The sequence below is a fragment of the Protopterus annectens genome, chromosome 8.part0 (genome assembly GCF_019279795.1).
Source record: "Protopterus annectens isolate FY-2018-M chromosome 8.part0, PAN1.0, whole genome shotgun sequence".
Lineage (NCBI taxonomy): Eukaryota > Metazoa > Chordata > Ceratodontiformes > Protopteridae > Protopterus > Protopterus annectens.
This window is the reverse complement of record NC_056741.1, coordinates 281122418-281134466: the sequence shown is the minus strand read 5'-3', so window position 1 is coordinate 281134466 and position 12049 is coordinate 281122418. Positions and strand designations below refer to the sequence as shown.

Sequence of the window (12049 nt, the reverse complement as noted above, 5' to 3'; positions counted from 1 at the left end):
GGTATGAAACATCAGAGGATCTGGGTCTGAAACTGGCATCTGCTGATGTTCCCTTAGGACACATTCCTGCACCTGAATGGATAGGTCCCATTCAGACATAAAAACTACATAAACGTTCAATATTTGAGTCTGCCCCAATGACCCCACAAGTATATGATACCAAGAATCATCTTAACTGTAGCTAGTAAGCACTTCAGGGAAAAAAAAATTCTCTGGTCTCAAGTGCAACTATCAAGCCCATGCCAGAGGACTCAAGGGAACCTCTCCATAGGAGAAGGCCAGGCAGAGCTATGTTCTGGATGTTCAACCACTACAGAGACAAAGTTGGTGTTCAACCACTGCAGAGACAAAGTTGGCATCTTGGGAAGCATCACTGAAGTTACTTGCTAGGGTACGCCTCTTGCTGGCCTTTCGGCACTAGCTAACAATAGGTGGAAGACTGACTGATCCTCAAATAGCCCAATCACAAGAAAGGAATGTGGTCTATGCCAAACCACAGACTCACTTCACAAGGGCCTGGACTGAACAAGGGACACTCCTGCAGGATCTCCTGCCAAGTATCTTAAACTAATACCACCTTTATAGAGCAAAAGCAAGCCTAAATTTTCTCAAGTCATCTTCTGGAGGTTGGGCTGGCACTAGTTTGTATTGTACAGTACTTCTCAAGTAGTAGTGACACTGTTGCTGTGATGTACTTCCTCATGATCTATTAAGCACAGGAACATATTTAAGACTTCAGGCTAAATATAAAATGTGTGAGCCTTTCTAAGAATTATGTTTGACTCAAGATTTGAAATATGCAAGTGGCAGATAAGAACCAAATTTCACATGGACCAAGGGAGTTTTTTTTTTACCCCTATGAATAATATCACACAGCATGCACCAGCAGAAGAAAAGCATAAATACCCTTAAGTGCATGAATGAGAGACAGAATCTGACAGGATGGGAAGAGCAAAGGAGGAGAAACCTTAATGATTACCCACAGCAGATGCCTTGTAATGTCAGTATTTTTGACAGGAAAAAGACAGCACGTTCTTAATGACCAAACACACTCAGTGAAATTAGGAAAAAAAGTAGTTATGTACTTAACGTTCCATCTGTGTTGTCGATCTTCATTTATCCTTGACGTATGGGACTCTGTTCCGACTTTCAGAACCAGCTTGGCCGTTATAACAGCTCGTGAGAACCAAAAACTCACAAGCTAAGTCCCTACCCATAATGCCCCTCTCCAGATTACCTCAGATCAAGTTTGCAGCTATAAAGAAAGACAAGAAAAATAGGAGCGTTGGGGAGCAGAAAAATGTACACCCACTGCAGATAGAGTCTTTCCATCCTTTTCACACCTGGCCAAGGTTATCTCTGACTTTGGAGCCAAAAAGGGATGAGCTGTCAAACGGAGCATTTATGAAAGAAGACAGATGACTCCACAAATTCACACAGGCAGATCCAGGCATGCCTCCTTATGGCTAAGCCGGAACCCACTGCCCTAGTTGTACCTTCGGCTGCATGCGCAATGAGCCTTATGGATCAGTTATAAATAGATTCCAGGATGGCAAGCTGGGTGGCTACTTTATCCTGTACCTTTTCAGACAAAACTCCTGCAAGGGTATCTGAAAACTCCTTGATAAGATCCCTCTGGAGTCTGCTGAAGTGTGCCATGAAGTTCAACGACCGTAAGGCAAAGGTCGAAGAAGGGTACAGCTGCTTCCCGAACCGTCAATCACCCTGGACTCTCAGTTAGGGGAATGAACAGTGGAACTCTGTTTTGCATGCTCCTTCTTCATGGCTGCCGTAACCACCATGGCTTCTACTGCTAAACCCTTAACCCAACACTGATGGTCCTCTGGCACTGAAAAGATTTTGTCTGGTCTCCTGGGGATTGGTTCTACAGAGTCAGGGGCCTTCCATGCCCGCTGTGCGATTAACTTAATGAGGTCATCAGCAGGTGGGGTAATCCAAGAGGTAGATGGGCAAGCACAGAAAGCTTGCAGGTACACCAACTCCTTTGAGGATGGGTCTCTGGGCTTCCAGCCACCCCTATGCTTTAATATCTCAAGAATGTCTCTAAAGGAGACGTCTTCTGGGGTGACCGGGGTGAACCCTCCCAGTCATCGAAGTCAGTGACAGATTCCTCTGGGGAATCTAGGTGTTTCCTCTTACACATCCTCTTCTGGGGCACTTCCTCAGTAGGAAATTCTATGAAGGAAGTAAGGCCCTGTACAAGAGTATTCTGCAGCTTCAATGTTTGCTGTCCGAGCATGGAGGTTGGTGGAAGCTCTGGATGAGTAGTAGTCCCAGAAATATACTCTGATTGGGAAGAAACCAGCTGAGAACCTGCAGAGGCCAAGGCCCTCTCCATGACCTGGGAAAGCAGGCCCCACCAAACAGGATGGGAGCTCAGAACCAGGAAGGACAACCTCAAAACTGTGGTCCCACCCTGCTCTGAGGAGACTGTCATCGAGGTCAAAGCAGAGGAACAGCCTGTGAACGAGGTAGAGCAGCTATGACCCTGGGAGTCCGCTGGTTCTGAAGCAGCCAAGAAACTCAGGGCAGACACTGAAGCTGAAGCCATAAGAGCTTTTGGCACTGGAACAGCCGGAACCAGGGAAATTGGTGTTGTGGTCTGTAACACCTCAGTGGAGGTTAGAGGTGGAAAGTCTGGTGGAGTCCTTGGAGAGAAAGTCCCATTTCCAGAAGGGAGTGGAATCTGGGAAGAGACTGAAAGACTCCTAGCCACGAGGAGGTGATACCTCACATCGTCAACTTCCATCAGACTCCTAGAGGAACGGGACAGAGAATGCTGAGGGGGAGTCTGGCCTCTCCAAAAAGAGATCTATTGAGGGGAAAATAATTAGTCCTGGGGATGGAAATAAATCCTGGTTCCAAAATTACTGATGGCACCGTGGAAGGAACTGGTTCCTAAATTACAGATGGCACTGTGGAAGGGACCAGCATTGATGAAGGGGAAGTCACATGAATAGTCGGCACTGTGGTGGTCAGCACAGAAATCTGTGGTGCAGAGCTGGTCACTACAGTTGGTGCCGACAAAGTCAGTTCTGTAGATTAGAAAAAGGTTTGCGAATAAAAAAAAATAAGGAAATTACACTTAGTTCAATAGAGAGTTTGGCTGACACGTCTTATGTAGAGTGGCAAACGAGATCTGAGGTAATCTAGAGAGGGGCATTCTGGGTAGGGGACTTGGCTTGAGAGTTTTTGGTTTTCGCGAGCTGTTATAATGGCCAAGCTGGTTCCAAGAGTCAGAAAACGGTCCCGTACATCAAGGATAAATGAAGATTGACATCAGATCAGTTTATTTTACTGAAGTGAAAATTTCAAGGCCTGAACAAAATTAAGTTTATAAACCTGACTGAGCTACCAAATTATATTACAAGCAGCACAGGTTTTTAAGAGCAGCTAAGACACCTTATGGAGATGACAGTTTTGGTATACTGGCAGGCTAGAAGGACATTACAGCACATTTTAAATGTTTGTATATACATAAGCTGCAGAAAAAAACAGAACCTGGAAGAACTGTGCTCTTCCTCATATGAATAACATCCAATGACATCCGTGATGGCAAATAAAAAGGAAAGGAGTGTTGTCTCTAATAAGAATCCTTAGAAATCAAAGTCAAAGATAGCACCTTTTGCAAGTAGAAAGACATCCTGGCAAGTATAGTCTGCTATTTCTAGCTGACGACAGTATGTTCAGACAAAGGATGAAGAAGTGATAAGGGCAAAACGGTGGAAGCATTCAAAAGTACTTGGTAAAAGAATATGACAATCACAATATCAATAACAAGGTGAATTGTCAAAGAACGACTTCAGAAGATTAGTCACCCTCAACATTAACAGTCTGGAGGAAAGAAAGTGAAGGGGTGCATCTTTAAGTAGGAAGGCACCTATATGCTTTAATGGAGAAAGTGGAACTTAACAGAAAGATGGACAGTTCAGAGGGGACACCACTGTCTGGAGAACTGGCAGAAGGCTCAGTCAGGAAATAAGAAGATTCTGCTTAACTTACAGGATGGATAAGCTGCGCAGTGGTACATCTGCTTTCAGGCTATAAAATAAAGTAAACCGATATGGCAAAGAAGAATGTGATGCACAGAAGTTAAGAGGCAAGACCAGTCAGGGTATAAATTACGGTATAAAGAGTAATGACATTTCTGCACTGACTCAGTTTAGATAGCACATTTGTATACAGTACAAGAATAATGTAGCTTTCATCAGGTATGGGAAATGGGCCAACTATGTGTGTACAGAAATCTATACCTCATTCCTGCACATGATTCTAAATTCATAAGAAACTCACTTTCTTCATTACTTACTTGAAGCATATTGTTTGGATGTTTACATGCACATGCAAAATACAATCAACTTACTGGCTTATTGGAAGATCTTCAATCTCTAATAGTACACCCTTCTCATATAATCGAGCTGCAGTGTAATGCAAGGATGCTTGCTTCTTATTCTTTCCCTTTGATTCGCTCAAGTGTTTTGCATCAGTCCTGCAGAAAAACAGTGATGTGCAAAAGAAATATTAAGTTCACTGCAAAAATGCCTCTCCATTGGGGTATTCAACACCTATTAAATGAAGGGAAGTTTGTCAGGCCACTGTTGACTATTTCAAGAAGCTTACAGTACAAGAACGGAAGAAAAGGCAATAATGAATTTTATCATATATATTACAATAAACAAACTCAATTTCCATTTTAAAATGTTTTTTGAAATAGCCGTATTACAAGTTACTGGACATAATTTAGATGGTAACAAAATTTAGTAACCAAGGTAATTCGTTGTGAAAGAACTAAGTATTGCAAACAAGGGTTTGATTCCTACAGCCTCCACTTGGAGACCATCAACTCTAAGGAAAGCTTTTGGTCACAGCTAAAAATGCAGGAGCTCTCATGTGCAACAGGCACTCACCATATTGGTTGAAATTATAGGTTGTTCTCATAGGGTCTACCCCTGGAATATCATTCCCTCCTACCTAAAGGTTCACTCCAGCTGTTTCTCTATCTGAAGCTCCTGCATTCAGGGGAAAAAAGCACCCTCCACTGGCACATGTTCTGACACTATGTATTGTGTGAAGTGAGCATTTTAGTTTCTGTTTACTGGTTCAATTCCAGAAATAAGCAAGCAGAAGCCATAAGACAGCCAAAAGGTATAGACTCAGAGAGACCAAATCGAGAAATATCAAAGTGGCCAGACTCCTGCAGTCCATACAATAGTATTCAGTGAACAGCGAGCCAGTGAACAAATGGCTATGGCAACAAATGCCAACAATGGACACAACACTGAAAGCAGACATGCCTGATGGAGTGATCTATGAAGGAAATATTTTGCAACGAAGTACTGCCAGGATGGCATAAGACAAAAGATAGCACATCCATTTGGACCAGTTTTGTTTTGAAATCACCAGCCCCTTGCTCCTTCCTGTGGTAAAGATGAGAAGATGACATCTTCCAGAACCCAGACACAGGCTTCAGACAGAACTTGAGGTGCAAGTGCACATTCAGGGTGTGAAGGACTACTACTTCCCTAGTTTCTGCCCATAACAAAAACAGGGAGATTAAATGAGTGGTTTAGAGATGGAGTGGAAACTACTTTGGGGAGGAAATGTGGTCTACTACTAAGGGAAACCTGATCCATGAGAAAAGCTTAATACAGTTTCCCTACACGAAGGCCTGAAGCTCCAAAAGCTGCAAGAAAGCTTCTCCAAGCCATGAACGTCAATGTTACAGAAATGTGAGTTTCATGATTTCCTACAGCCCGATCACTTTTCCCATTGCAAATCTCTGCTAGTACAATTTTAGATTTGTGCATCATAAGTGATTCAATATATCTGAATGTTTTCTTTTTTCTTCAAGGTTGTGCGAACATGGAGTTAGCATAAAAAGAACAAGAGCAGGGAGCTTGCAATATTTTTAGCTGACTTGTTTGGTTTGTTTGTTAAAGTGGAAGTGAACTGAGGCCTGACAAAATTTAGGAGAAAAAGGACTACTGCACCTGATGGGAAGTGAAGGGAAGAGGTAGAAAACCGATACTTTGGAGAACAGACCTCAGTTAGAAAACCTGAGACTAGTGGAAATATTTGAATTAATTTATCTGACTTAAAAGCATTTTTCCATGAAGAATGACCATTCTCCTGCAACCACCACAGTTCTTAGGGAGGAAACTGCATACAGATATAAGCTATAGGGTTTGATTCTGTCCTCTGTTTGGGGTGCATGGCTAGGCTTATAAGGGTCTTAGCAGTTGTTAGCACACTAAAAACATATGAAACTAGGTAAAAGTGGATTGAAATTAGATTGGAATGAATAGGGTAGAATGTGGAGGAAAGAAAAAGAAAATAAGCAAGTCATCCTGCTCCAAGTGCAAAAATGAGAGTGGGAGCCCAAAATAAAAACAGCAGACGACTTCTAGTAAACATTAGTGACCAAAAGAAAAAGCTTCGATCTGATCCGAGAGAAGGTGGGGTATTTGTCTGGACCTGCTATACCCTGATGCAATGGTCTTTCACTTGTAAGGCTGGGAAATCCACTGTTCTACCATGTATCTAACCTAAACTTTACCCATACAGCTGCAGCAATATCCAAAGACTATGCTAAACAAGTTGGAGAATGGAGAATTCTGTGATGATAAAACAGACTGGCAGGAGAATAGCATCAGTGTTGGTTGAAGGAAAACAGTCAATGAGATGCAGTGACTGTGAAATTAAAGTTATAAAAGGTTAGAGGAAACAGTACTCTCAGAGTTACACTGCAAGCAAAGACATAGAAGAAATACTCATCAGAGGAACTCCAAATCTTTATGGCTATTTAGGTTCATAGGTTCGTACTAGGCTATCTGCCCTAGGGCATTTATAAGCCTAGCCAGAGTGTGTGTGGCTTACACCACCCCTTAGGATGAGAATACTACGCCCATTTAGGGTTTAGTTTACTGTGCCTCTGTCTAGTAGTGACACAGAGATGACCCCCGGGGTATTTGGAGAGCAGAGTAAATATACAGGCACAAGGAAAATGTCCAGGTATTTTACTGTGCGTAGAATTAATAGAAAAGAGAGATAAGCTGCAGCAGGAGTATTTACCACCAAATCCCCAAAAAGGAAAACAGGGGAACAGAGGCTATAGCATACATGCAGACTTTTAGGACTGACAGGACAAAAGAAAATGTACACGAAAATACAAAAGGATGAGGTTTAGAATTTCAAGAGATCACAGAACAGAGAAAGACAGAGAGAGATGAGAGTGTACAAAATCCATCTAGGGATGTAGAGCTATCAGATATCTCAGTGGTCAGTAACACTGACTCTATGCTCTATCCAACTGCTGTAAGCTACAGACAGTGTTCTATGATGGCTGCTTGACATCAGGGAGGGAAGCCTGAGAGGTAAAGATATGTGAATAATGACTTAACCAAAAGGACAGCAGGTCAACAACTGTGGAAGAGAAATGCATCCTTATCAAAGAGAAACATGTAAAGATGTGTTTGGGAAGAAGGAATGCCTATAATGACTCAGCAAGACAGTCTTACTCTAGTATGTATGCCTTATAATAGGTTAAAGAGAGAATGATGATGAAAAGACCTGTAATGATACAACTATATATTTTTTTTTTATAAAAAAAGGTACACAGAGGGACTGGTAAAGGTGAGGCCTTAGTTATCCAAGTGCTGCAGAATGAAACAACAGAATGACTGGGGATATAAGGAACACAATTGAAAGGACACAAAAGAAGGGATACAATCACTACGAGTTTGCAAAACACAAAGTGTGTGTGCGTGCGCGTGTGTGTGTGGGGGCAGTCTATAATATTTGGGTCCTGCCAGGAAATTAAAAAAAAAAAAGGATCAACTCTATCGCGTATTGTGTTGGCAGGACAGGTATGAAGGTGTCATTACCACACAGGGTTGCCAGATGTCCCTATTTGGGTGGGACTGTCCCGGGATCGAGTCCCACACTGCCGGTTTAAATCACAGGCAGCCTCCTCTTTATTTATTTATTTTTTAATTGGCCCATATACCGGCATACAATCAAAAATCGCTAAACAGGGAGCTTCTTATGTTTAATGTGGAACATCGCAGTTCCGCATTAAACAGAAGTAGCTCCGTGTTTAGCGATTTTTGATTGGCCCATATACTGATATACGGGCCAATCAAGAAAATCGCAAAACAGAGTTTCTTCTGTTTAATGCGGAACTGCGATGTTTCGCATTAAACAGAAGTAGTTCCATGTTTATTTATTTTTGATTGGCCCGAGCCAATCAAAAAAATAAATAAATAAATAAACACAGAGCTACTTTTGCTTAATGTGGAACTCTGATGGTCCACATTAAAGACCTAGCGTGGAAGACCTTTTTTTTTTTCTTTTTTAGTCTTCACTTGCTGCTGTGAAAGACTTTTTTTTTTTGTCCCTACTTGGCCAGTCGGAAATCTGGCAACCCTGTTACCACAGAAGATAGAACAAGGAAGGAAGGAAGCATTCAGAAACTAATGGTCACCAACCGTATTATGGAAGGGCCAGATGTATGGTACTAAGAGAGGTTTCCCAAAAGTGGGGGAGAGGAGCTCATGAGAGCAGCTGCCACTCCCTCTTCAGAGGGGCTTATCATAAACATGCAGAGCATCCAAGTGCAGGGAAGTGTGTGGAGGGAGACCTGTCCAGCTCATCAAAATGGCAAGGAAGGATGAAAGGCTAGAGAGAACAACACATGAGAAAAAGAATGGGCATGGTGGGAGAGCAGGCTATTTCCTCTGACACATTCTCATTAACAGGATGGGCAAAAAATTGCTGCGTATTCAAATTCCGTGACTCCTTTATATGACAAAATAAAAGACTTAGGGCGGTGAAAAGTAGAATAACGGCTGCAAGGGAAAAGGGATGGTACAGTGCACCATGCAGTAAGTACTAAGAAGCACACAACTTAAACTACTGTTAAAGGGAAAGAAAATATTAATTTGAGAGAAGCAGAGAGATGGTCACAAGAGATGCAATGTGGGAAGGGTTAATAACTAAGGAAGGGATGGATGGACTACAGAGACACTGGGAGTAGAGAGAGACATTCAGTGCTGGTAGTATTACTCAGTGATAAAAACAGTATTATCAATGTTTTAATTGTAAGACCAGAGAGAGGCAGATTTGTAGACTTTAGGATGACATGAATGGTAGTTGATTACTACATGTGGCTGCAGAATATCAAGAAAGGGTTAAATTAAAGATGTTAGTTTCTAATAGTTGACATATACATAATGTTAGTTAATTCTAAACTGTAATATTCAGTCAAGATGAGAAACAGAAGCACAAGATGCTAAAATGTGTTAGGAATATATAATTTTACTTGTTAAAGGGGAAAATTAAACACAGATGGATTTTTTTCTTTTTTTCTAGAACTTGAGAGGAATGCAGAGAATGCAGGATTTTATTAGGATTTACAATTTACACAATATGGGGGAAATTTGGGATGAATGAGGACTTTACTAGGATAAGGACAGTATAAAAAGGTTAGCTAGTAGGTGTAGGAAATAGGCAGAGGAAGGAAATAAAGCAACTATGGCGGGATCATGAAACTATGACAGAATATTACTGAAACTGGGCGGAATGGATGCTAGTGCTTAAAGGAAAATATGAGAAGGAATATGTATCCAAGGAGAGAGATCTAAGCCAGAAAAGAAAAAGAATACAAGTGTTTTGTTTAACGCACGTGCCCCTCTCAGGGATCACAAGCAGGTATCACTACTACAGATTTGCTCCGTAGTTCATTTACACCACACACACACACACACACACACATTATATATATATATATATATATATATATATATATATATATATATATATATATATAAAATAAACACCGTGCACTAGAAGAATCTTAATTATATAAATTCAGACTTCTTTTAGGCGTAGTAATTAATACTGAGCTAGTAGAAGGGAAATAAAAACTCAGACACTGAATAGATGATTAAGCTTTTGCTCTTATTCAGGTGGAAGAGCTTCATCAGAATAACCTATAGTCAACAATACTTACATTATATGTAACTAGAATCACATGTAAACAAAAAACCAATGAACTACTTATAACTTATTAGTACAGTAACCAATAGTACAACCAGACAATATTTAAACTGTGCCAATCATCTAAACACAATAACCATGAACATACATATGAATGACAGGGGCATGAATATTAAATAAACACTCCCTTGTGTTAGCTAATCATTGAACAAATGTACAGTGTGTGCACTAAATATGCATGTAGGAGAAATTAATATTCATATACTGTACAAGTGGTGACTAACAAGTGTGTCAAAGGTCATGGATGGATGCAAACACATTTTGTAGAAAGAAAGCAACTGTCAAAATAGAACAACTGTCAAAATAGAATTAAATCTTCCATTTTAAAGCGCATTTAATATTAACACTTTCATTCAGACCAGGGTATGTTTCAGAATTAAGCAGTAATTGCCATTTAAGTTCTCTTAGTTCTAAATATAATTCCCAATCTCCAAAAAAACAGTTAACTTGTTCTAATACTATGAAGTAAAATTTACTAAAAGAAGTACAAAAAATGCTATGTTTAGCAAGGGCATTATTTAAGTTCTTTGCCCTGATGGCTCCTAGATGCTCATTAATTCTATCTGAAAGTTTTCTTGTAGTTTTACCTACATAAAATGCTTTACAAGATGCACAAATACCTGCATATACTACTGCTGTAGAATGGCAGAAGAAATATTTTGAAAACTTAATAGTATAATTACAATGTGTGAATGTGTATTGAGATCCTGTGAAAATGTTAGGGCATACCACAAATTTATTACATGAATGCATCCCATTTTGAGAGTTGGAAGAAGTAGAATTAATAAGAAAAGGTAAATCTCTGTTTTCTAAACTCATTCTTATGGTTTTGGTTCTTTTAAATGAAAAGGTAGGTGCAGTGCCAATAGCAGCTGACATAAATTGTGATTCAGTTAATAAATCCCAGTTATTCGTGATGACATTTCTAATTTGTGACACGTCCCTAGAGATGGGTAATGGGAAACTAAGGGTTCTGTTAATGTTACTTGGTTTTGAAGTATTAGGTATAAAACCATGTAGAAAATTGGTAAATATTTAGCGTGTCTGTCATTAGAAATCTCGTTACATATATTGTTAATAAGAGATGGAGGGTAATTCATTCGAAGAAACATGTGTTTTAACAAAACAGCATTCTTTTGAAAGTCATAATCTTGACTGATAATTCTAGAGATGCGAATAAATTGACTTCTGACAAGGTTCCTTTTCATAAAAAATGGATGGGAGCTAGTAAAAATCAAGCAGATTATTTTTATAGGTCTCTTTTCTATATATAGTGGAACATACTGTATTAGGAAGTAGTAAGTCTATCTGTGTATCTAAAAAGGAAATAGAAAACCCTAGTCCAGACAAAATCAAGTTCAAAAAACCTAAACTGTCTCTCAAATCAGAAATAAAAATGCCTAAAGAAGATTGGTCACCCTTCCATGCAAAGAAAACATCGTCAATAAATCTTTTATAAATGTGTACTAGATTAAAGTTCTTCAAGGTATTTAATTTTTCTAATTCCCATGTGCTCATGACAATATTAGCAAAAGCAGGTGTTATCTTGGAACCCATAGCTATTTCCCTTGGTTTGTTTGTATATATGTCAATTAAAGAAGAAAAAGTTATTATTCAGTACCATTTCAACTAAAATACATAATGTATTCATTTTAATTTTTGAGAAGGTGGTGTATTTGTTAAGAAATAATCTGAAAAGTTGCATACCTTCTTTGTGAGGTATATTAGAGTATAAACCTTCTACATCCATAGTTACTAAAATACATTTAGATAACCCTTCTTTTTTGTGGAATAGTTTGTCTAAGAAAGCCCATGAATCTCTTAAATAGTTGTTGGTCTTTTGTACTAAAGGGTTAAAAACTGCATCTAAGTATAAAATGTGTTTGCATCCATTCATGACCTTTGACACACTTGTTAGTCACCACTTGTACAGTTATATGAATATTCATTTCTCCTACATGCATATTTAGTC

General features: G+C 39.6%; 1 protein-coding gene across 1 annotated transcript in view; it reads right to left on the bottom strand.

Annotated features, from left to right (window-relative positions):
- Window positions 1–12049, bottom strand: part of IQGAP3 (IQ motif containing GTPase activating protein 3) — a 2364408-nt gene that overhangs the window by 133176 nt on the left and 2219183 nt on the right. The window contains exon 36 of the mRNA XM_044079778.1: window positions 4385–4510. Coding sequence (XP_043935713.1) covers window positions 4385–4510 — 126 coding nt within the window. The remainder of the gene's footprint in view (window positions 1–4384; window positions 4511–12049) is intronic.